Below are 25,940 nucleotides of genomic sequence, written 5' to 3' on the forward strand. Positions count from 1 at the left end.
GCTAATAAAGCGAAGTCACCAAATTCACAACGCCACGAGAATGGAGAGAGCATTCGACGATGGAGAACCGTTTTTTACCGAGACTGCGCAAAGCACGCGCTACTGCATGCCAGTCAACAAGACCACCGCACCATTATCATAGGAACGTTTCATTCGCGTTTAGAATGTTTATTTTTATAATAATATGTATAACCTTTTACGTTTTGGAATATCACAAGAAAAACGCATTTTTTTGTTAATATCATTTCACCTTAAAAGGCGGCACGCTCCAGCGCGGTCAGTTGCTGAACCAATCGTTCCTCTTTGGCTTTTCGCATCGTGTACAGTTTGCGGGATTCGATAAAGTTTTGCAGGAAGGTGCCAACGTCACTTTGTCCAGCGAGAAACCGCTGTGCTTCGTCGTCGCTTTTACCGTCCGCCGTCGATACAGCGATCTGCAACAGTTCCTTAATGTGTTGTGGGGAAAAATCTTCCGCCTTTCGCTGATAGCGCTGGTTCATGCTTTCCCACTGCTGGCCCAGATCCTTGAACTCGAGTGCCAACGATTCCACCTTCGATTTGCGCTCCTCGACTGCTTCCTTGCGGGCAAGATTTTCCACGGCAAGCGATTCTATTCCTGCCAGCAGTTGATCCATTTCGTCGCTCTGGTGCTGCACGAAAGGAAGTTTTGTAATGAACTCTTCCAGAAAGTCCTCGTCCGTGTTTAACCGGTTCAGCTCATCGGTGGTGAGGTTTCGCAAACCGTATTGATCCGATTCGTGTGATGGTGACAGCAGCGTGTTACGATTATCGGAACCGAATTCTTGCACGTTTCCGTTACGGCATGCCTGATGCGCTACCGGTGCATGATGTTGGGAATGGTGCTGCGGTGTGGATGTAGGCTCGTTAACGAACTTTGGAGGATGCTTTTCGAATTCCCTTCCGACCGCTTGCACTATCCTTCCAAGATCAGAATGAATGGTGTACTAAAAACAGTGGGAGCGAAAATCAATCGATTTACAACACTAGCAGTGGGAAGAACTATGCCGTGTTGATATTTCGTACATACATTCAGTATTCCGGGCGCATTATCTATTTCTCCTGTCGTTCCATTAACCCACGGATGGCGAAGAATGGGACTCACTATAAGCTTTGGCTTTTCATTCGGGAAACCACTTCCAAGGAGTATGTTGATGGCGATTTCTCGTCCACCACAGTTAAAGTTGACTAAATATTCTTCATTTTCTTTCACCTCCTGTACGCTAGCGCAGCGAGAATGGAAGAATAATCATACACATCGTTAATGAATTGAAATCACTTGATCACAGATTTATGCTCACTTGTGGTTGAATATCTTGAGTGTATCGATTTGCCGTTTACGCATCGTTTCGAATGTGACTATCCTTGGGCGTGTAAATGAATCAGCACCGGAAACCCAACGCGGCCTACGGGGAGAAGGGCATTTATTATCGGTAATTTGATTTACACACCAGAACTTGTGCGAGCACTAAAGAAACGATGATAAAGTTTGGTTTGTTTTGGTTACGTTTGTGACGTCATTTTGTTTCTTTATTTACACCATACGTCAAATTTCAGACCGAACGGTGTGTTCGAAAAACTTGCCCAGACAAACTTCGAATGAATTGTGCAGGGTTGTTGCGTCGAATGGGACGAAAGCGTGCTTTGAATAAAATTGAATTAAAAAAACACGTGCATTCATTTTTACCCAGGATGCTCGATGAACACTTGATTCAATTTTTACAAGCTTTCATTGAACATAAAATACCACTTTCCTGCAAAAAGGTACAAGAGAAATAGTACCCAACTGTTGTTGAAAATGAGGTACCAAAATTCGATGAGGGTGATTTATAAACATTGCAGTCTACTAGCAAAAAATCCGGATAATTTAAAATATTATCCACAAACGATGGATGCAATTTCTTGGATAAATTTCCAACAACACAGTTGAGGTTCGTTTCAGTTTCCGAATTCACAGATTTTCGAACATAGTGAATGAAGTTCGAACTTTGCGTTTAGGAGCGGGTTCATTTCTGCATAGGTTTGGTCTCGTTTTGACAGCTCTAGTTGCACGGCAAAAAACGGGTTGCTGCTGCTGCTTTGGTAAACGGGAACGAACAACGATTGGCCAACACGAAGACGGGGAGCGAAATCGTTGTCCTCATAGCGCCAGCTCACCGTACTTGTATATGCGTGTGCTGTAAAAGCGAGTGCCGTGCCGTGACACTCTCTTGCCCGCGCGCCACACCACGGCAAGTCTGTGAATGTACACAACGCCAGAAGAAGGGAGGCTTCAGCTCCGCTAGCGATTGACCCGGACGCGTAGCGGAAAGCGTACGCGGACACAGTGACGCGCGGATCGCGCACAAATGGACTCGAGCGGGAAGGTGGCCTTCGAGGGCAAGCTGTTCGTGCAGACAATCGACGCGCGCGATGAGAACGAGGAAAAGTATATGCGGGCGTACCGCACGTTCGAGGAGACGACGGCGGGTCTCAGCGATAAGGACTTTCACGATTTGCTATCCTCGCTGGTCAGCAAGGAGAAGCAGCACGAGGAGATCTCGCTCGCCCTCGTATACATCATACTGACCGATCCGAACGGTGCACCAAAGACGTACCGTGATCTAACGCTGCTGACCCGCGACGGGCTCGGGTTCGTGACGGCCAACCTGGCCATGCTGGTTGCGGAGAAGTACCACAAGCTGACGGATGTTGGACGCAAGCAGTTGTTGTGGTTGTTGCGGGAACTGATCAAAAACCAGGTGCTGAATGTGGACAACCTGGCGTGGAACATTCTGCGCCAGGCAAGCGGAGGTGACATCAGTCCGAAAAACATTGCGCTGATAGAAGGTTTGCTGGACATTTTCACCGAGCACCGGGCGTGGCTGGAGAAGGACCAGTTCCTGATCGGTACGGTGGCGTATACGTTCGTGCGGTTAATCGAGGATCACTGCGGGCCACAGTTTGTGCATCTGCGAAACAGGGAGGTGAAGTTTGTAATCTCGCTGATACGGGACCGCTTCATGGACATTATTCCGCTCGGGCGGGAATTTGTGCGGTTGCTGCAAAACGTTGGCCGAATACCAGAGTTCGATCAGCTGTGGAAGGACATGCTGTACAACCCGAAATCGCTCTGCCCCTCGTTCAACGGTGTGTGGCAGTTGTTGCAGACGCGTACGAGCAGGCGGTTTCTCCGCGGCCGTATAACGCCGGACATCGAGCGCAAGATTCACTTTCTCACTAGCAACGTCAAGTTCGGCAATCAAAAGCGCTACCAAGATTGGTTTCAGGAGCGGTACTTTAACACGCCCGAGTCGCAGAGTTTACGGTGCGATCTGATTCGGTTCATTATCAGTGCGATTCACCCGACGAACGATATGCTCTGTTCGGACATCATTCCGCGCTGGGCAATCATCGGTTGGCTGTTAACGTCGTGCACGAACGCGGTTACGCTGGCAAATGCGAAGCTGGCCCTCTTCTACGATTGGCTGTTTTTCGACCCGGCCAAGGACAACATCATGAACGTGGAACCGGGCATACTGGTGATGTACCATTCGATTAAGAATCACCCGCTCGTGAGCTGTACGCTGTTGGATTTTCTTTGTCGCATCATGAAGAACTTTTACCCGAAGTGGGAGGATCGCATCCGGACCGGTATTTACAACTCGCTGCGTAAGATCCTCGAGATGAAGGTGATCCCGAATCTGGTGCCGTTGTTTGAATCGCCCAAGCTGGACCGTGATCTGAAGGCAATGTTGCGGGAAAACTTCCGCGAGTTTTGTGTACCACCGAACAGTGGCATGTACATGCATCCACCCCAGCCCGGTATGGAGACACAGATGATGATGCACTATCCCGGTGTGGCCGGCGAACCGATAGAACATCCGCCCCATCTGATGCATCCACCCGTGCATACGGTTCACCCGAGCCAGACCGATATCACACAGCTAAATCGAATGGATCCCTCACGGAAAGCACACGACAGTGGAGGAGGAGGAGGAGGCGGCGGAGGTGGTGGTGGAGGAGGGGGAGTGGGAGTAGGAGCCGGATGGCTCGCCTTAAGAGGACCTATGGCAGGTGGTGCCGGAACGATGCCTATTACACAGGGAGTGCGGAGTGGTGGTCCTCCCGGTGTACTTGCTGGACCCGTGGTCGGTCCAGGCACAGGGCTCGGAAGCGCTCCGAGCGGAGTATCAGCTGGTAGTGGGACGGGCGCAGCCAGTGCCGGTGGAACTTTTGCCAAACCTTCCGAAGCACCCCGAACGGATAGCGTAGGAACAGCGGACGATCCCAAATTTAGTGACGATGAGGAGGACGCATCGAAAGGTACAGCAACGGCGACGAAAACGGAGGACGTGTCGGATGATGATGATCTGCCGCTGGCAAAGGTACGCCTGCTTGAGAAGCCGGCGATCGCGAAGGTAGCCCTGCCGGACACACTGAACGGCCATTTGGAAGAGTTTCTGCGGGAGAAGAGCGTCAAGACGTTCGAGCCGCTGCTACAAAGTCTGGGCAGCTGCGGGAAGGCGGCCCTCAACCTGGAGCAGGAAAACTACCTCACGGAGAGTGTGATATCGGTGATCAAGCAGACACTGCCGGACAAGAGCTACTTCCCTGCGTCGAAAACGGACGAGAATTTGTCCGAGAGCATCAACTACCCACTGTTTGCGGCCTACCGGTTGCTGTACCAGCAGGAGGAATCGTGCAAAAAGCGCATCTTGGCGCTGTTGGTCGCAATCGTGACGCGCATCAATGTGGCCGGCTACATGCTGCTGTTCTTCCTGAAGGTGCACGGAAAGCTGCAGAGCAGGCGGAAAGAGAACGCCGGCAGTACCGCGTTCAAGGCGTCCGTCTACGGTGTGCTGTGCGATGCGCTCGAATCGGTCGACTCCGTGGACGACTGCATCGAGAAGGATCTCAATCTGCTAGAGAAGCACAACACGCAGATGTTCCTGTGGATCCTGCCGGACATGTATCGGGAGTTTAAGCAAACGATGCTCAACAACACGACCGTGCTGCGGCTGCTGGTGGGTTGCATCGATGCGAGCAATCTCGGCGACATCATCTACAGCATCACGCAGGGCAAGCTGATCCTGTTCGACGAGGACGGCATCGTGGAGATCCTGCGCAAAAGCCTCGAGTACGAAACGTTCGAACAGGTCTGCATCTGGCAGCTGGTACAGGCACACGACATCCCACTCGAAACGTTCCAGGAGGTCATCCCCGAGCTGGAGTCCGGTGCACATGCGGAAGCGCTGACCGCGATTCTGCTGCTGCTGCGTGCCGAGAAACCGACCACCGAGCTTGTCCGGTTGCTGCTGAGCCGCGAGACAGAAACGAAGCACCGAGGGGACCCGTTTGTCACCTCGGTCCTACGCTACTGGTGCCAGGAGTTCGAGGAAAAGCTGTCCGAGCTGATAGCGGCCCTGCTCACCTCGAAGTATCCCTCCAACTCACCGAACAAACGCAAGCGGCCCTCGAAGAGCGCGCAGCAAAATACGGCCCCCACCTCGGAACAGCTGCTAAACCATCTGGAACACTTCCGGCGTAGCTGCCGGCACGGGAACGGTACCGGTACGGGGCTGTTTGTGCAGAACGACATGCAGCGCGCCCTGCAGCAAGCGTTCGCGCACAGTTCCGAAAGCCAGCGGAAGCAGTTTAGCGATCTGTTCGCACTCGCAGCAGAGGACGAAACGTCCACCACGGTCGGCCGGCGTGGTACGAGCAGTCGCGGGCGGAAAGCACCCTCGAACAAGAAGGAAACGGCGGCAGAGAAGGCGGCAGCTGCGGCCGCAGCAGCACATGCCAACAACAGTAAGAAGGCGGCGGAAGCGGCCGCTCACTTCAGCGACGACTCAAGCGACGAAGACTGGTCCAAGCAGAAAGCCTCGAAGCGAAGGAAAACGCTAAGCGATTCCGATTGACACCGTTCGTCGGTGGAACTGGTTCGGCGCTCGTTGGCCCTCCCGTTGGCGGTGGTAGCGATGGTGGCGGTGCGCCTGGCGAAGGGAGGTAATTGTGTACAGTTTGCCGCGGCTATTGCCAACTGCCATTCAATGGACACACATCCGGTGGCACACAGCGATCAGTACTTTTGTTTGTAAGGGAACGCGAAACCGATCCGCGATCGAGTTTGGAAATGGAGTAGTTTCACACACGCTCGTTCGTTCAGAGACCCGCCCCGGTCCAACCTGTCTTTCCTTCTTTTTCCCAGGTGTCGTCATCTTTTTTGAAACGCCCAATGCAAGAGAGAGAGAGAGAGGGAGAGAGTGCCAGATTTAGATTTGGGGAGTTGTACCGCGCCCGCAACCGGAACCCTCACTCTGCCACAGGTATAACACGTCGTTTTTTAACTACCGGCTGACGATACCGGACGCGGAAGCTGCGAAGTGTTCGTGGGAACTTCGAGCTTTCCTTTAATGCTTGCTTTGCCGACACGTTCGTTTGCTATGCGAAACGGACGTTCGTCTAAAATCGTGAACCTGAGATGCAATATTGTAAAATATCGTTATAGATAGTTATCAGTATCATTAGAATCGTGCGTACACGGGGATGGGAGAGGTTTTCCTCGTGATATTCAATATGTATATGTATATGGCCTCTACATATGTTTTTTTTTTAATTATACATAGTTTCTTTTTAACGGCGTTTGCCAACCGATTCAACAGCGGAGGCAACGCGAGCATCATGTGTGCTTTTACAGACAATGCACAGATTTTCAACTCAACAATCATGTTACAAATCAAAAGCGCAGGGATCGAATTGTGAATGGGCGCGGGAACTCGATCGACATCACACATGCGAATGTAGGAGCATCAATAGGCGAAACACTGGCGTTTAGCGAAAGACAGGCGGAACTGACCGGTGAAGGAATGGGCGTCGAGTATGCGAAGTACTCATTTTAATGTGGATCATGCCGTGGAAGGATGTTAGAGATTCTTCCCGTCGCGCGTGTATGTGTGTGTGTCACGTCGCATAATCTAAATCGGGCTCGTAGGTTTTGCAACAGGATGTCCCATTGGTAGGATGAAAAAAGGGCGAGGGTCTGGGCTGGGTGGTCTGTAGGAAAGGGAGGGGAAGAAGCACGGCTACAAAGGAATATACACACTTAGAAATTGCGTAAAATATGTAATAGTATTTCTAAAAAAATGTTTATAGATTAAATAAAGCGAACATTGATGTAAAACATGCACCCGGAGTGGTTAATTTGGGTAGAAAAAAGAAAAACAAACACCTGGCGCACAATTGCAATTGCAGTTAACGGTTCGGAAGCGAAGCGTTTGAATCGTAAACGCTTGAAACGCTTCAAGCTGAACGAAAAGGTGCACATTTTTAACGAAACGTTTCTGTCACCGGAACTGAACGATACTCAACTTTCAAAACAAATCTACCGCGAAACAAAAGGCGGAACACAAGACCGCAAGTTCGAGGACATAAACAAAGTGCAACTTGGCGTACGATTCGGGTGATTATTTAATCAATGTATCCTGCGTTTTACATAATCCCGTTCGCTCTCGGTGCTTTTCAGTTGTTTAAAGTTAGTGCGTAGTGAAGTTTGTGCCTGAAGTTAGCCTGATACTTCTACGGAATACTTGTCGTCGGTGCCGGCGTTTTAGCTTATGAGGGTTCTGCTTCGTCTGTTCCAGCACGCCAACCTAGCTCCACAGCTTGGTCATACGAGTGGATTGTTGCGGTGGCCACAGGTAGCAGTGACGATAGCGCTTATTACAGGATTAACGATTCGAATGGCTGCCTCGGAGGAACGCACCTATCCGACCACCTTGGAAGGATTCGGATACGGATTTAATGAAGGTGAGTGTATGCAAATACTGCAAGGACCGTTCTGTTGCTTATCGAACGTGCTTGATTTGTGCATTTTAGATGGAAAATTGCGTCAGCTTGACAAGGAAACGGGAAAGCTCACCGATCGTGTCTTTGACTATCAGGTGTACACGTCCTTAGCGGAGAACCAGGTGCACTATGAAGCTTTGGGAGATGTAATTACGGAATACGTGTACCAGCGACTAGAGGAGAAGGAGGGCATGAAGAAACTTTACGTTCCAGATGATGTGCCACGCGAAGAGGCCACCTTCATTTTTAGCACCAAGGATACGTTGGACAAACCGAAGAAACTGCTCGTACTGATACACGGCAGCGGTGCTGTCCGGGCCGGTCAGTGGGCTCGCAGCTTAATCATCAACGACTGTCTCGATTCCGGTACTCAGATCCCGTACATCAACAAGGGTCGCGAGCTAGGCTATGAGGTGCTTCTGCTGAACACGAACGATAACTATCGCACTATCAACGGAGCAAGAAAATCAATCCGCGGTAGTCGTAATCCGACGGAACATGCCGTAACCGTGCTGGAGAAATACATTCTTGCAAGCAAACCCGAATCGGTAGCGATAGTGGCCCACAGCTACGGTGGCGTGGTAACGGTCGAGCTGGCACAACGCTATCCGGAGTTTTTCAAGGACAAAGTGTTTGCCGTAGGTTTCACCGACAGTGTCCATGCGAGTTCACTTGTGCCGGAGGTGCTGAAAAAGGTAATGTGCCCCTGTTGAAACGAACTGTTTGAAAGCATGAAAATTGATGCGTTTTCTTTATCGCTCCAGATCGGTCGCAATTGGGTGACGGCAAAGGATCCACTCGATACCCCGCTGACAATCACAAAGCACGATATTCCTCGACACTCTGCAGGTAAGAAGCGATGAGGTGTCAAGCGGCCGTTCGAGTGTCATCACGAAGTGTTCGCGCCTGCTGCGATGCTGATGATACTTGAACAAAACTGCTACAAGCGCGGGCTAACTAGATTATGCTTATTAGCTACGATTGAATTGCGGTGGTTTAATTGGCATTCTTCTTCATCCTTCACAGGCCACACCAAACATGAAATGACATCGTACAGTTGCATGAGTGCACTTTTCGAGTTTCTCGAGAGTCGTTACGCGGACTTTCGGGGTGCAACCGAACCACAGCCGAAGAAGGTGAAGGGTGACGAACTGTGAGTGGCCAGAATGGTCGAATTACATAAGAATAAAGCCAATTTGAAAATGGAACGTATGGCCAAGGGATTGTAGATGTTAACTTTATATCACCAGTGGTTAATTTATCTTTAAAAGAAGCATTTTTTAATTTAAAATTAAATGATTTTAGCAAGAGCTCTTGCTTCCGGCTAAATTGAACCACTACAAAAAAGGAAGAGAAATTCTTCCATCCGGTACATATGTTTACATTCATCTTCAACACCAAAAACCGATAATCAATCCATGACGTGCTTACAAACAAGAGCTCACGAGGAAACGCACAGATTACCAGTAGCTCTCAATCCTATCATCAAGAGAAAGAATTATCCACCATTCCAACTCTTGTTCTTACATCTTTCTAGCGCTTTACGGGACAAGAAAAGCAGCTCGAACTAAGCAAAGCTAAGTTTATTTTACATCCCACTTTTAGCATAAATCTTGTGCCGATTGTAATGGTAGATTACAGCACGCTCTTTGTTGATTCCTTCCTCCCCATTCTGTCAGCCACCAATTGTGAGCTCCACTACACCAATTTACCCAGCTGCTGCTAGTTGATTATTCGTTACTGCAGCTTTCTTACGTTGCTGATGATTTTGTTTTTATTATGTGTACCAAATAGCAAACACCACAGAAAACCGCTCCCATTCTTGCTCCAAAAACCAAGCAGCGAAGTGTAATTTTGAAAGCGGCTCAATCTTCTTTAAGGAAATTTGCAAGTAGTCAGCTCTATTGTGTCAGTTCCACTCGATAGAGTAGCAGAAAATCTTATCCCCAGCGCGGTGTTGTCGGTGATGATTGTACGGAACCATTACTGAAACGTTTATTCACGTAACAGAGGGAAAGGGTGTAAGGGTTGCTAACACCAATGGATAAAGAATCTCATTTTCGGTGTGTGTGTTCTTTCCATTGTAGGTTGTGTGTACGGACTCGTTCCCTTTTCAGTTGGGATGGAAGATGCGCTACTTGGGGAGATTTACAATGAACACCCCGTCCCCTCTGCGGTGTGCTATCGAGATCGTTTTTATCTTTATCCTCCCACAAGGACATCACATTTCGCTGCGCTTAAGAATGCGGTACGATTTGTACAAGCAAAAGTACGATAATCGCAAAGCAATTGTTCAACGCAACGAAACTCCATTAAGGAAAGCAAAGTGTGACACAGCTTTGTGCAAAATTCGGTTAGTAAACCGACCGTAACACAATCCGTCCACCGTATGCAGATTCTTCAGCGGTGCTACCACGGACTGGCCCATTGCGTGTGGTTCGATTGCGGTGCCACAAATTGTCACACAAGTTTTCTTTTTAATGGTGGAACTCAAGGAAGATAGGGAAAGTCGAATATGCTAATGATCTTGTAGCGTCTTCGAATTGAGCGTTTATCAGCGACATTTTCCCTTGGTGTAACCTTTACCGTTGGCGACAGGTGCTGTTAGGGACTGGATGAAACATTTAAAACGGGGGGAAAAGGGATAAAAATGGGGATTAAGAGTAGCAGAAGGTTTATTCGTAATATCCACGTCAAGTTCATTTGTTTTACGATTTGCGATAAAATGTTTAATGTATTTTCGTTTACATTTTTTCCACACCGATTGTAAAATCAATATATTTTCCCTCTGCATCGCCATTCGGAATTGGCAATAAATTCTTTCACACATCGAAATAATGAGTTCGTCAATTGACAGCTTATGCGGTGAAGAATGTACATTTGATGTAAAGGGGAAATTGAAACGCATTTTAAAATCATCCATCAAACACAATAATTGTTCAATACTGTACAACGTTAAAAAATTGAGTGACACAAAAAAAAGAAACCACAAACCAAAAAAAAGGATGCGAAAAGGATTTATGTTAAATTGCAACACGAAAGCATCGAATGCTAAAGGTTGAACAGTAAATTATCACTCACGCCACATTCAGCGGGAGCTTTCGATTCGATGGTATGGCACAGAATTTATGGAAGCGAACACATTCATCATTCGCCGGAAAAGCAAAAAATCATTTAAAAAAACAACACCCAATCGTAATTATAAAATTCACACGTTCATTTCGTCCCGCGATTGATAGTTGCCACCGTGTTGAGAATTAATCGAACCTAGCCAGACTACGAACGAACTGCTTAAAAAGTGGCGAGGGTCCACCTATCCAAAAAAAAAAAAGGGGGAAACAAAACAAATGCATTTTACCTCTGCAACGCGCAGTTTACGCTTCGCCGACATCCGACAGTGTGCAACTGCATTTCGTTCGAGTGCTTTTTTCCGGCTCGGTTCCGGTGACTGAGCAGCAATCCTTCTCCCCAAAAAGCAAGGTAAAAAAAAACATAAACCGCCACATATCCTGAAACCACACATGCGGAAAGGGAAGCAAAGGCTGTGCGTGTAGTTTGTGGACACAAATCGGGCAAACATTTCAACGTCGGTTGTTCTGTCATGTACCGTAATTTACGTTCATGCTCCGCTAGCAATTGACGTCAAATCTGTGTTTAAGAGTGTAATTACTTTGTTCGGTTACTTGTACCGAGTGTCCTTTTTTTGTCCAGGACATCAAATCGGTCGCGATTCGGTTGATAATTTTATTTGATTAACTTTTTCCTTTCACTTCCTGCAGGGACCTGCGTTTTGGCTGCTTGTTCCGGTAGGATATTGTAGGGGATTTTTTTGTTGTTGGAGGGAGAGGACCTGCAACGAATCAAAATCATAATCGCTTGGATGCGTTTAAGTGGGTATTGGGAGTTGAAACAATAAGCAAAACGGAATCAGTGTGTGGGAATTTGTGACCCCTAGCAGTTTTCTAGTGGTCAGATAGATAATTACACTGACGTTGAGGTTTTTTGTCAATGTGCAGTTGCACTTTCCTGATGCATGATGGACATGATTTTTTATGCTTTTTATCAAACCTGATAAACATAGAAGGGAACAGATTACCTTGACCAAAAAAGGGGAAACGACAAACGATTTCCGGTCCAATGGAGAAAAGTCCGTATAGGACAGATGTCCTTATGGACATAATTGCGTGGGAAATACATATGTACAACATTCATGCCATGGGAAATGGTTTACAGCTTCTAGTGTAACATTTTATCAATATGTTTAGCTACTCGCAACTGTCCAGCACATTAGATTCGACAGTCTTCGATAGGATTAGGTATGTTGTGAGAATGACGCCGAACAACCTAATTCTTAGTGCATCCACAAGCATGAAGAAGATAACGCCATCATTTTAGAGATGTGCAAAGTGAGTAAGAGTGAGATAGTGAGTTGAAACGTGGTATTGAACGAGATTCGTCCACTCACCACGAGGAGTTTTAGTGACTCTTTTTTCACTTACTCACTCATGAGTGTGAGCATGTAGCCGTGGTGAGTCGAGTTGCAAAGTAAATACGTGAGTTGAAACAAAAATGAGTTGAAACGAAACGTTTGAAACACACGAGTTGAAACGGAATACATGTGTACAATACCCAAACTAGCCAAATGAATATACTGCTCGCTCTGTATAGAAAAAAATCTATAAATTTGAAAATTTCCTAAGGCTATAGTCTAACTTTTTTTTGAGTAATTTAGCAAAATTTTATAAATTGATTTATTTTGATGCGAATTTGTTGCAATATGTTTCTTTTCACTCAAACAATGCTTTAAATTTAAAAAAGATTAAAAAATCAGAAAAAAATTTAAAAAAAAATTTCCACTCGAAACTTTCATAAGGCTTACCCCTTGCCATTTTTTTGAGCAATTTAGCAAAATTTAAAAATTTGTTTTATTTTAATGCGAAATTGTTGCAATATGTTTCTTTTCACTTAAATAATGTTTTAAAAGAAGAAAAGAATAAAAAATAACAAAAAAAAATAAAAAAAAATTCAACTCGAAAATTTCCCAAGGCTTACCCCTTACCTTTTTTTTGAGCAATTTAGCAAAATTTAAAAATTTGTTTTATTTTGATGCGAATTTGTTGCAATATGTTTCTTTTCACTCAAACAATGCTTTAAATTTAAAAAAGATTGAAAAATCAGAAAAAAATTTAAAAAAAAATTTCCACTCGAAACTTTCATAAGGCTTACCCCTTGCCATTTTTTTGAGCAATTTAGCAAAATTAAAAAATTTGTTTTATTTTGATGCGAATTTGTTGCAATATGTTTCTTTCCACTCAAATAATGCTTTAAATGAAAAAAAGAATGAAAAAATAAAAAACATCTAAAAATTTGAAAATTTCCTAAGGCTATAGCCGTTACTTTTTTTTTGGAAAATTTAGCAAAATTTTATAAATTGATTTATTTTAATGCCATTTGGTTGAAAAAAGTTTCTTTTCACTCAAATAATTATTTAAATAAAAAAAGAATAAAAAGAATTAAAAAGGTCCTAAAGTCCTAACCTTCCTAGACCTCCTAAGCCTTATAAATGACTTATACGTTTATGCCGGGTTTTTTTGTGACTCCGAAATGAGTCGTTAAACGAGCTGACTCCTAAGAACGACTCATTCACTCTGAATCGACTCACTAAAAAGAGTTGTTATTCTCATCTCTACATCATTTAAACAACTGTTCTTCATCTGTCAGGAACTTCAATGAGAAAGACATTTTTGACCGAATTCGAATCAATTTCAATTAACTTACTGTAACCTTTACTGCAAACCATTGGCAACGATCTTCTTGATCCAACAAAGAGAAACCCACCATCTAAGTATGAATATTGGTTATACTCCTTCTTTACAGCGTAAGCGACATGATGCATCGCCTATACGGTGCGTACCCATTGCACAGTTCCATAATTCTATGAAATAAATATTTTGTCAGCTTTGTGGCCTATTCATTATTGCACACGGAACGAAGGCTCGACTCTGCTTGGGTCTCGCACCTTTAACCCAACCGCCCCGCCAGTTGGGGGCATGGTGTATAAGTAAAAGCTCTTAACACTTGCGCACAGATCACTTCACCCGATGCCCTTCCTCGGTTGGTCGGTTAACAATCCTAAAACAATGGCATCAGGCTGCAGTGCAGCAGCAGCAGCGAGAGATAAAATGTAATAGAACGAACCAAGGGAAGAGCCACGGCAACCGTGCTTCTTTCCTTTCCCAACAGACAGAAAAGCTTACGGTAAGTTTTAATGATTTTGTGGGCTGATAAATGGGCTTGCCCTTGACATGATCACCGTTTGGCTTCCCTGCAAAACCGTGTATGTGCCGTCTCCATCGCCGCAACACCGTGCGATGCAAACGGTGCGTGCGAAACCGTTCGCACCTTTGCGATCGTCTTGTCTCCTGTGCCACATGCTCGATCGCTAAAGTTCTCGCTTCGGTGCTGATTATAACCTCCAGATTCCCGTACACCAGCGGCCACAGCAACCTAGCGGGCCACAAATTTGTTGACGAGCATAAATACATGGCTAGTAACGGCCAGGAGAAGGAGATCCGTCCGAGTAGCATCCGTAGCGTCAGCAGAAAACACTGAACCAAGATCGGGTTTGTATGTGAATGATGATGATCCACGAAAATCATCAACACACCAGCGTCAAGCGAAAGGAGGATAGCAAGGAGGAGCCCATGTAAAAAAGGGCTCAACGATAATTCTGCTCAAAGCCTCCGCGGTCCAACCATGCCATCTTCCCCGTCTCCTCAACCGTGCTCAGTAATCAACCAATAGTGGAGAAAGATTGATGAGCCCCTTCTCCCGATCTGCCGGCGATGTGGTAGTGGTAACTAATGATCAAAATATAATAAATTTTATTCAATAAATTAACAGATTTTGATGGTTTGGTTCTCGTTCCAGCCCCGTATGCTCTGACCCACACGGCTCCGGTGAATGTAGTTGCCCCGATCCCGGGTTGATCTTGTTGCGAAAAGAGAGAGAAAAAAAAGAGGAAAAGGTGCCAACGAAGGGAGGTCCTCCCTGACAAGTCGCTCGAAGGTGCAAACTAATTTGTGGAAGCTGCTAACTGTGCAGTTTTGGCGTGTTTTGTCAGCCACCCGGTTCACCGTTCCGCTGGTTAAGTGGAACCATCAAAGACCGGGTCCACCGGGATGCAATTCACGTTAAACGAACTTTGCGAAGAATTTGTGAAGCGCTAGATTGATCGTTCTGGAATTGTGGTTTGGTTTTGCAACCAAAAACCGGAGCAAATGAAGGTATGTTTTTCCATTCGTTCTAGTGGCATGGCATCGATTTCGTTCCCCGAATTGATTGCCTTTCAAGCAAAATTGCTCATTTTTTCCATTTAAAGAAATTTAGTTGCATAAACGGTAGAAGATCCTTGAGAAATTGATAAGGGATTCACAAATCACTCCACAGCAAAGATATGTATAAGAAAAGCGTCACTTAAGAACACGATCCTTTTGAGATAAAACTTCTTCTGAACTTATTCAATTATTGGTAAAATTTTAGGAATATTAAGATTATTGAGATCTCAAAACAATTCATTAAAACTCCAATATAAAACCCCAACTTCAAGTAGATAATGACTTAAACAGATTCTAAATCAAAAAGATACGAATTTTGAAGCTCGGAAAACGAAAAAATCCCCTGTTCTTAGTTCCATACCTTTGCATTTGTATTGCAAGTTTTATTCTGTATTTTCACCCGAATCGCATCTTGCAAATGATTTTATCAATCAAATTCCGTTCGGTGACAGAACATTTGCTTCTTGCTACCTTTAACAATATCCCGAGTGGCCTCTCATTGAACTGGCTCACCCCAAAACGCGACCGAAAGGTCGTGTCCGTCCTGCTCACGCGTGGTAATGTCAGTGTGTGATGAAATTATCATTCTCGCACCTTTGGCCAACGGCCCATTACCCATCCGTTTGACAAACGGACCCTGCGCTTCCCTGAAACCTTCCGGCATTTTCTTGCAACGATCAAGTCGACTTAACGATCCACGCCAGGATATTGAGATGAGGGCCTCCGAAAATAAAAAAAAACAGGAACTCACTTCCTTGGAAATGACTCCTCAACATCCCTTCTCCAATGACCGCTCAAATCTCTGGTGGCATTTGTGACAGCATTCTCCCTTCTCCCGTGTATGTTCCCCAAGGGCTGATAGGTTTCGGTTGATATTGTTAACGGTTCGCCACGGGTGTGTACAAATCATCCGGCTAAGGGAGCCATCCGACCACAACAACGCACAAGGAAAGGACGAACGCCGTCCGAACGGCGGACGGAAAGTGCTTTGGCCGCTTGAGAGGTGCCGGAGCGTGTACGAATCGTTTTAAAATTCGAGAAAATGATAAATGATACACGGTAATGAATTTATGAAAACACTTCGTTTGCTTTCTCGCCCGTCAGTGAAGTGGCCCCGTGTGTGTGTGTGTTTGTGCGTACCCGCTTCGTTGATTGTTGGTCGTGGCGGTGCCCTGTGATTGTACCTAGAGACAGAGAGGTCTCTGGATGCGCGCTGGATGAGTAATGATTGACGTCTTCCAATATCGGTTGCCCAGTTTTTAAGCAGAACGTACTGGGGTGAGGTATTTCCCGCCTTCAGCATTCCCATTCGTCTGCACACTTCGTTCGGATTCCTTTCTCCAGCGGTTTAGACACTGTTGGACGGGAATGGACGGGTATGTCGATCCTGCCAATAAACCGTACCGACCTGCCCGGTACGAGCGGGCGATAATGATGGTGAACCGTGCAGATGGGTGCGCGCGTTCGTGGTGCAAGGTGTGACCATGGGCCAAGACTTCGCGAGAAAGGAGATTTATAAACATTTCAATTAGAAATAGAGTCCATTAATTGGATTTACACGCCGATTCGATGTGGGTCTGGTGTAGTGATGAGGTCGAGACAGTAAAGGTAAGAGGCGTGAAACGGGAGAGGGACACGATTATTGATGGCAATCGAGACAGCAAGTGATGGTGAGCTGTTGTATAATGCCGTTTGCGACATGCTGCGTACACAAGTGCATAATATACTACGAACCATTATTGGGAAGAAGGTGTAAACGCTAGATTGCTTCAGAGACATTGATATAGAGCCGTGTTTGTTTTACACACCTCTTCAGATAAAACCAATTTTGCTATTATCTAATCTAATTTGTAATCGAACGAAGTATCACTGCTTACAGGTTAATTTATCATTGATGAATTCCTTTTTTTCTATTTCATTGTACCAAATCGCACACACAAAAGAAGAACGAACCCTCATCGAATAGACATTCACGATCGGTACTGACGGAACGGGAATCACGGATTTATATCGATCGTTTATCTTCGTTTTGTACTCCCGGGCCTTCCGTGGCAGCCTTTCAATGTGCTCTGGGCAGCGAACTCCACCGCGGATTTCTGTGAACGTTGGCTCTCCCCAAACAAAAAGCTCCCCCCACATCAGGTGACCCCACGTGTCGAAGCGCACGAGTTAGTTGAAATTGGTGGTCCGGACTCCCGACCTGTGGGAGTCGCATCACGCAAACAAAAGTCTTGGAAGAGTGATGCAAAAGGCCGCGATCACCCACGAAAAAGGTTTACCAATGGCTTCGGCTTATTACATTAAGAAGGTCCCACTTGATCTTCCCCTCGGGTAATTAATCTAGTCTCCGGCGGTTTCCGGACTAATTGTGCGGTCCGTTATTGGGCATGCGGTTGTATGTGAGCGATAGCGTATCTGATGGAATGCGATGTATCTGCATGGTTACTGGTACTGCTTCACCACCCCCAAAAAGCATCGAGTGACAAATTGACCATTAAAATAATTACCCTCGGGTGGGCAGAGTACGGTGTACACCGTATGGTGCCGCGAGTTGTGTGCCCATCCACACTATCACACCATGCACATCGGTGCTCGCGGTAAATCATAATAATCATTAAACGGCAATCCGCAACTAGAATCTCACACTGGTCACACTGGTGTTTTGTCCCTTTCAAGGCCCTTTCCAATGTGCGAAGGATGTTGCCTTTGCTAGTGTATGTTCTTTTTTTCTGCTCTCCATTGGTATCATGTGGTCGCTAAATAGATCAGGCAAGCAAGTGGCAACACAGCAGACGAAGCAGTCGAAAAAAGTGCATCATTTAGTGATAGAAACACTTGCTCCCCTTTGTTCCCCATACCTCACCAATCTGCCGGTGGTCATTATGTTAAGTACTTAATAATACCGAGCGCATTAAGGGTTTGCTCCGGGTTTGTCTGGTCCTTTCGCTTTGTGGAGAAAGATTCCACACAGGTCGGGGGTTTGGTTTTTGCCATTGGTTGAGGATGTTTGTTGCCATTTGTGTGTGTGTTTTTTTGTTATGATTTGTGGTTAAGAATGAAATCAGCCCGTGTAGTGAGTTGCGGTTTTGAAGGTGTTGCAATATTTATGATAAGCGAAAGGATCGTCCGTCACCTTGTGGAACAACCGCATCGACATCGTGTTACGTCGTTCGTTCTGCCCGCGAGTTGAGATGCGAATAGAAACAAAACCAGCCAAAGATTAACGAGGACTTTTTTGCTGGCAATCCTCAAGGTTTCCCAACTTTCCTCCCCAAAAAGCTTCTTCCTATTCTTGTAGCGCTTAGTTGTGAAAAGGGGGAACGCGAATGGGGAATTAAATATCATGTCCCTTTCGAAGCTGTGTGTACCTGCGAAAGGAGCGAGAATACAAAAATCCTCTGCCACGGCTCGGTCGCCTCATATCTTCAGCTGGTGCGCTTCATTATTTTTATTTAAGTACCCTTCCCGTTAGGCGCTACTGGCAAAAATCGCGCCAGGAATCGTCCATATTGGTGGTGACTGAGAAGAATGGAAAGGAATGCTTGGAGCATTAATGTTTGGTTCACCGCATTTAACGCATCAAGGGTGTGAGGATGGTGTGCTCAAAAGAGAGAGAGTAATTACTTAATCAGTAGATGGTCGGTGTGGCTTCTGTGGAAGAGGCGTTCCTGTGAGGAAGTAATATTAGGGAGCTAGGGTGCAAATGGTCGCTCACCGTGAATACTACACATCGTTCATCCGTTTGACTCGATTTAGCTAACCACTTTGCTATCACGAGCCGATTCTTTAAAGCCTCCTACCAAGAGGCTAATTTAGAAAAGCACATCGTTCCGCATTATCCATAAACTAACGCAGAGTGAATTTTGGCTGAATAAATAGCACTCATAGCCTAATTTATCATCACGCATATAAAACAAAGCCAAAAAACACAACCTTCAAACACCCTCCAAAAATTTGCCCAAAAACTTTGCTTCAAGTTCTGATGCTGCGTATGTTTGCGGCACCGTTCGAGAAGACACTAAAAACGCTCGTATCAACACGCGCGACACAGTTGGTTTTGCATCAATTATTACAAAGTCTAGAAGTAGACCCCACCGCACAACAACGCTTGTAATTAGGATCGGGAGCGTTTTTTTGGGTAATGTGTCCTTGTGCTCTTAACAGCCACAGGACACAGGTGTTCTGCGGCGTGAGTAGTCACTTAGTCATAAATTAACATGAAAAGGAACAAAAGAAAAAACAACAGGAAAATAATTTTTCGAGGCTGCGCACTGTTTGTAGAAAGAAACGCTGTAGCATGTATGTTAGAAGGATGTAAATTTCACTTATTTTTGCCTTTTGGTAACTGTTTTGTGATGTAGATTTTTAATTTTAAAAGCTATTTAAAAAGCCGTTTCACATTGTAGTTGGAAAAATTCAATTAAAAGTCCCATCACATGGTCCCACCATTGGCTGTGATTAATCAATGGCGTAACGCACAACGGCGCCAGCCATTTCCGCCTTTTCCGACGGCATGTACTCTGTTGTGTTCGTATGTCAAACATCGATTTGTATCACAAAAAGGCGACGACACACATGTGTAAAAGGGATGTTTTCGTGGTTTGGTACACGTGCTCACACATGGAAGACTTATCTCATCCGCCACGTCAAACGATGGCAGGATAGGTTTGATTGACTCCCCTCGATTGGGAATGATCGGAGCGGTATTCAATCATCGGCTGGGAAAAAAAGTATGAAGCGATATTCTAGAGTAAGTTTGTGTGATTTTTGGAAACAGTTCCAATGGGGGAAACAATACAAGAAATCCTATCGATGTGTTTACATCCTGCCTAAATGATCATCCACTTGAGTGCAATTTCTCGAATTCCTTTTGCCGGGACAAGACGCTATTTTCCCATCGCATTCAGGAAGTTAGACATTGAGCACTTGAATATCCTGGAAGCTTCCAACGAATGGCCGTCTTGCCGACCATGGTCGGTACAACCCCTATGACCTTCTTCCTGTTCTGAACTGTTTAGCTGCTCCAGATGTTACGCGCTAGTGGGCGCGATAGGCTTCCGATTCGGGAACGCATATGATACCGTGTGAACTTGACTTTCCACGCGCACTGAGGTCGTATCAAGATTTGCTGAAGGAGAAAAGGAAGCCGAACGATTAGTGTGTGTGATTTACGCTTCTACGGGCGACCTGTACTCAGGCGAGGTTTCGCTCAGGGACACATAATTTTATCCTAGCCCTGAAGAAACGTTAGTTCAATAATCTTTACTCCCGTTAAAACGTTCCATGGTTTGTGTTGCCTTCCTTCCTGCGGAGTCATCGATCGGTATGGGAATCAGGGAAGTGTTGTTGTAGCTGAGCGCATGGACTTAACGTGGAAGAGTGGAACATGGAACAAAGCAAAACAGAAGGAGCTCCGTTTGGGTGAGAGTGATAGTAAGACCGTCACTGCTCGGTTTCTTACGACTTCTTAATATGTTAATCATTTTCCGGTGTTGTATTGCTCGGGAGTGTCCAATTACGGGGTCGTTCGTTCAGCCTAAGGGTGACGTGATTTTGTAGCACTTAGCATCGAAGTTTCTTGTGTGCCTTCTTTTTTATTCTCATTTACATGCCGTTGGAAACGAATATTTAAAGAAATTGAGAGAATTGCTTGTTTTGCTAGAAATAAATATCTCTACAAATTAGGATCTCATCTGATGTCATGGATGCATTATTTTCACCGACAGGTAACCACAAAGTTTAATCTTTTCGTTTAACCTCTCAAATGTTCCTCTGTTGCAGGTCCAATAATTGTCACCTAACCGCCATTGAATACAGTGGTTTCGGTGTAATCAAAAATCAATTTTCATCCAACAAACGGCAACAATTGCATTAGACGACCGCAGTACCGATACAAGTGCACTGATGCACGTCCGTGATGAGCGTCCGTACGTACAATGGACAACCCTTCGCAAGGACGAACCCTCCTGCACCGTGAACGTGTGCCATCGTCGGGTGTCTAAGCGTAATGTGATTATGAAACATTTATGAGTTCCAAATGGGCAGATAACAATTATCACGTGCTCCTATCCGGTTATTGTCATCGCGGTTGATAGCGCGTCCATTTTGGGATGGTTTTTCTCATCCTATCCACGGAATATGGATACGCTACAACACCTATCTGTGACCGGGCAACAACCAGACCACGTGAGACTGACTATCCCAATTATCCCCCGGAGAATTTGCGCTCATCGGGGGTGTGTGTGTCATGGTGGTGACCACTTGTGTGTTCGCTCATCCATCTCCAACCGGGCAGCGCACCAAGGTTCCGGCACCATGCATAATTACATTCCGGTTGACAATGATCGATAGCGGGCGAGTTTGTTGTGCGGTGGTGAGTGATAACTTTTATTAAATTTTACAGATACTGCCGCATGTGAAAAGGAGACATAGTTTGAGGTTTTTCCATACACCGCAATATCACAATCTCGCACAGAGGATACAATTATTTCCAAAGGATTGGAATTCCTCACATGCGAAAGTATAGAATAGACGTAACCGTGGGTTACATACCATTCCACCAGAATGGCACTGTACAGAAAGGAACACATTTTAATTAATTCCATCTAATACTGTATGGGGCATACAACGGTCATTCTTCAGTTTAGCTGGTGGACACAGCAACACAATAACCGAAAGGACCTTCTACATTGGTTGACATCCAGTGAAATTCGACGACAAATGTTATCCCATTTGTTTTCTGCGGTGTTCCGATGGCAGTGATTAGACAACTTAGTTACCTCCGCACGGTAAGCTAAGAAAGATGTCCAGTTTTTGGAGGTGATTAGTTTGATCGATTTGTTGCCAAAAATAGTAACAAAGTCCGTAATTAATTTAGACTCTGACTAAGCTCTATCCACTAAGAACTCCTTGATAACCTTTCTTGGCATGTATGAATACAAGGACAATTTTACTAAACAGCAATTATTTTCACACCCAAAACGAATGTAGTAAATCCTGGTTTAATGGCTTGCGTGGGGTTTAAAAATATAATTCCAGCTTATGCAAGCTGCGTATTCCGTAAGGACCATCTCGTACAATCGTTCCGCAGTAGCAAGAACTTTCTCACGCATCCCATCTCAATTAGTTTACAACCGCAAGAACAACGACACACACAGAACCGGCGCTACATGTGTCCGTAATTAGTCGGAAGTCGTCATAAATCTTTGTGCAACAGTCCGGATATACGGGAATACCGTCTAGGAAGAGGCAGAGTTAGCCTTACATTATGGAAACATTGATAACTCCCGAAGACACGGGAGTCACCAAGGTTCCTTCGGAACGGAACTTACAGTTTTTTTTGACTAGGGGATCATTCAATTATTACGTAACACTAGTAGAGTGATACCATATGCGTTACGATTTGCTGCATGGGGAAAGGGAGGTGAAAGTTTGTGTAAAGTAACACAAAAAGTACGAGTGCGTGACTACGTGAGGGCGTCTCGATTGTTGTGTTACGTAATAGTTGAATGTTCCCTAGGAAGTGGTAGGAAAAGTAACCAAAACACCGACGACACATCATCTCTCGATTGATGGGACTGTTCGGCCACACAGGACGGGTTGGGACCTTAGTTGACACACCCGAAGGTTTCGGTGATGAACCGCCCAGACGGAAAGGGAAACCGGCAAGTGTTCCGTGCTATGTTTTTGTTCCGCCAAACCGACCTTAACCTCCACAAGAGGGTCCAGTCGTGGGGTCATTAATTTTTGCTCCTTGATGAACACGTTGGTGGTCCACCGAAAGGGATAGAGAGCGAATGGAATCTAGCGCGAATCTAACACGTTCGCTCTCGCTTGTGCGTCTATAAAACTCGCAGATAAAAGCAAATATAAAAGCACGCAGAACATTTCGGCAGAAAAAGAAGCGATGGATGAAAGATGAATCATGATGTTAAGAGGACTGTACACACAGAAACAGTTTTAGCCAGCGGGTTTTATGTTCCCCATGGATTCCAAGTGCCACCCGAAATGTTACGTCGACGGTTCTCACACGAGGTAATTAAATTATTTATGTTGACGTACGAAGATATTCTCCTGCTTTATGATACGGTGGCATGTTTAACGTGAGGTCCCGCTAGCGATACTGCGGCACAGGTACACCCGATGCAGGACACTTATGAAAATGGAAATAAACTCACACAGAAAGTCGTAAACCGAGCGCGTTGACGAACGGTGCGCGTTCCACCATCCAGCCCTATCCTGGACTACTGCCACAGAAGATGTTCTTGAGAAAACCATAACAACCACATCATCCCAGTAGTCCAACAAGGCAAAACGAATAAAAAAAGATAGAAAAGCATCACTGACAAGATGGGAAACCGCGTGAGCGTTGCCCAAATTGGAACGATCTCGCGCTACTTTGCGCACTTTGACGTACGTGCGCCCCGATGTTCCGTGGAACATACACACCTCAACACGCAGAGCAACTTCATGACGAGGGGATGGTTTAATTAATTAAATTTTGACGGTGCTTGGAAAGTGTCGCAGTACCGTAGCCAGAAGCACGGATAAGGTAAACCAGCCCTGGCCGATGTACATACCATGGTGAGTGGCGAAGAGCGTGAGAAAGTACATCGTAGAATGGCTTCCGGGAAATTTAGGCATCTGGGGAGGGCGAAACAATCACGGCTCCGGGTCTGACGGATCGTTCCGCGGTAGACGCTTGCGGGCCAGATAGCCACGGGCGTGGGACTGTAAAGTTGATGGCTTTATTAGTTCGGGGTCAGTGCGACATATGCGACCGTACACAAACACTTACCTGCAGCAGGGTGGCCATTTCATGCTGATGCTTCTCCTCTTGTACACGCTTTCGCGTCAAATGTCCACGAGCAGTCGATTGGAGCAATATGGCGGCTTGTTCCACGTCCATATCGGGCGTTGGAGCCTTTGGGACGGTTTGCTTTCGAGTCTGATGACCACGGAACACCGATTGGATCAAGGTGGCAGCTTCGTCGGTGGTCATGTCTTGTTGTGTGGTTTGAATATTTTTTGGACGATTCGAATCATCGGTGTTTTGAAGTGCTACATTGATTAAATCACGGATATCTTCCGAAGGTGTATACAGATCATTATCAAGCACTTCGTGAGTGATAATTTCCGACGGTACACCGACAACTGCTGCTTCCTCCAGTCGACGACTTTGGTGGTTTCGAACGGCTCGTTGGATTAGTCTAGCCTTCCGATCCAGTTCCTGGCGCTTGCGCGTATAGTACGCACGGTATGCCACTTGAATTCGACGTGCAGCCGCTTCCATCTCCTCTTTCGTTGGATCAGTCTGCGCATAGAGACCAAGCGTGTGTTTTGCGGCCTGTCGCCAGTCCATATCCTTACCCGCAGCATGTGGCTCCTTATACGCATTTCGGAAATAGTACGTCCGGTACGCTTTCTCGATTATATCCGATGCTTTACGCGCTTCCTGTTCGCTAAAGTGGCACTCATTGACTAGCCGCTCAAGCACGACACGCTCCCGGAACGTTTCACGCAATCGTTCGTCGTCCGGTTTCGTCTCAAAGTGACGATGAAACTCCTCCCGGATGCGTTTCACTGCGGCCTCGGCACGTAAAGAATCAATACCGACCGATTCCAGCATGGCCACAATGTCCAGACTAAAGTCCAGCACATTGTCGACAATCTTTTCCGCTATTCGCTGGTTCTCACGGCGTGCCAACTTGTCCTCGAGATAGTCCGCCAGAAAGGAAATCACATCCGACGGTTGGGAGCGGAGTACTTCGCGACTTAATTCACCCATCAATTCTTCCAGTTCCTCTGGAATCGGTATGACCGCACCGGGGCTTCGTTGACGGTGCAGGAGATAGTTCATTTCTCAATCCTCTATCGATGTCCCTTTCGATACTTTGGCGCCAGCGCTGTTTTGCTAGTTTTGACGTGAAAGAACACACTCCCACAGCTTACTGCGATGTCGATTGCCACATTTGATTGACAGTTTTATTTATACTCCAAACTAAGGTGATTAGAATTCGATAAATCCCCCGAATCAAAGGGAAACGAAATGGAAAGTGGAAAAATCAAAACAGCGTACCCTAAAATATGACAGTTTTTTCCCATATCCGTGGGCGAGTTTCCCTCACTTTCCTCGGAAGCATTCCGTTTGTCAACCTCAGTGAAGCGAGTGCGGAACCGAGCGGAAGTTCCATTCCATGTGGTTCACTTTGTAGGAATTTCTCCACAGGGATTTGACAGCGAGTGGGGGGGTTCGTGATGAGGGCAGGCATTCATAAATATTTATTGGACATGATATACTACGCCGGGTATGTTTTGGACAATTACATAACCCGAAAGCGAGTGATACAGTTCCTATGATGGGAAGTTGTGGTTCTTAGTTGCCGTCACTAAATCTATTAGATTACAACTGGAAATTTGTTTGTAAAAGTAAAATGTATTGTTTTGCATTATATGTTTTCCAGAAAACCATACATCATCGACCGGCCGAAATAAACTCGGACGTATGTTAAAGAACAACAGAAAGAAGGCATTTTTGGTGGGATGAATATCCTGGAGAAAGTCTAATGTGGAACTCCCCTCACACCGGTACACATCAACTCAACCGGCTGAAGTGGGCTGATTCCTTGATAGCTGAGTGTTTTATGCGATGTATGATTTTGGACCAATTTTTTTTTTGTTTTTACTCCCCTATACATTATTGTTTCCGAGCTATACCTCACTGTTTATGGATTCTTTTGGCGTGGTGCCCGCTGG

General features: G+C 45.8%; 4 protein-coding genes across 4 annotated transcripts; 2 read left to right on the forward strand and 2 right to left on the reverse strand.

The window, feature by feature from the left end:
• Positions 1 to 133: 133 nt before the first annotated feature.
• On the reverse strand, positions 134 to 1,653 carry LOC125765111 (vacuolar protein sorting-associated protein 37A). Its single transcript, XM_049429991.1, has 3 exons — positions 1,320 to 1,653; positions 1,049 to 1,241; positions 134 to 965 (listed from the first exon to the last, which is right to left on the reverse strand). Exons 1-3 carry the CDS (start codon positions 1,361 to 1,363, stop codon positions 252 to 254), a joined length of 951 nt encoding a protein of 316 aa, XP_049285948.1. The 5' UTR covers positions 1,364 to 1,653; the 3' UTR covers positions 134 to 251.
• Positions 1,654 to 2,051: 398 nt separating this feature from the next.
• LOC125764924 (integrator complex subunit 3 homolog) lies at positions 2,052 to 7,183 on the forward strand. The gene has a single exon (XM_049429651.1). It carries the CDS (start codon positions 2,367 to 2,369, stop codon positions 5,919 to 5,921), a length of 3,555 nt encoding a protein of 1,184 aa, XP_049285608.1. The 5' UTR covers positions 2,052 to 2,366; the 3' UTR covers positions 5,922 to 7,183.
• A 192-nt stretch (positions 7,184 to 7,375) lies between these two features.
• On the forward strand, positions 7,376 to 9,056 carry LOC125765093 (FAM172 family protein homolog CG10038). Its single transcript, XM_049429968.1, has 5 exons — positions 7,376 to 7,534; positions 7,644 to 7,809; positions 7,879 to 8,543; positions 8,613 to 8,697; positions 8,875 to 9,056. The coding sequence occupies exons 1-5, from the start codon at positions 7,478 to 7,480 to the stop codon at positions 9,003 to 9,005; spliced, it is 1,104 nt and encodes a 367-aa protein (XP_049285925.1). The 5' UTR covers positions 7,376 to 7,477; the 3' UTR covers positions 9,006 to 9,056.
• A 14,595-nt stretch (positions 9,057 to 23,651) lies between these two features.
• LOC125765091 (uncharacterized) lies at positions 23,652 to 25,658 on the reverse strand. Its single transcript, XM_049429965.1, has 2 exons — positions 23,983 to 25,658; positions 23,652 to 23,915 (listed from the first exon to the last, which is right to left on the reverse strand). Exons 1-2 carry the CDS (start codon positions 25,042 to 25,044, stop codon positions 23,847 to 23,849), a joined length of 1,131 nt encoding a protein of 376 aa, XP_049285922.1. The 5' UTR covers positions 25,045 to 25,658; the 3' UTR covers positions 23,652 to 23,846.
• Between the last annotated feature and the right edge of the window lie 282 nt (positions 25,659 to 25,940).

The sequence above is a fragment of the Anopheles funestus genome, chromosome 2RL, assembly GCF_943734845.2.
Source record: "Anopheles funestus chromosome 2RL, idAnoFuneDA-416_04, whole genome shotgun sequence".
In the NCBI taxonomy this organism is placed as follows: domain Eukaryota; kingdom Metazoa; phylum Arthropoda; class Insecta; order Diptera; family Culicidae; genus Anopheles; species Anopheles funestus.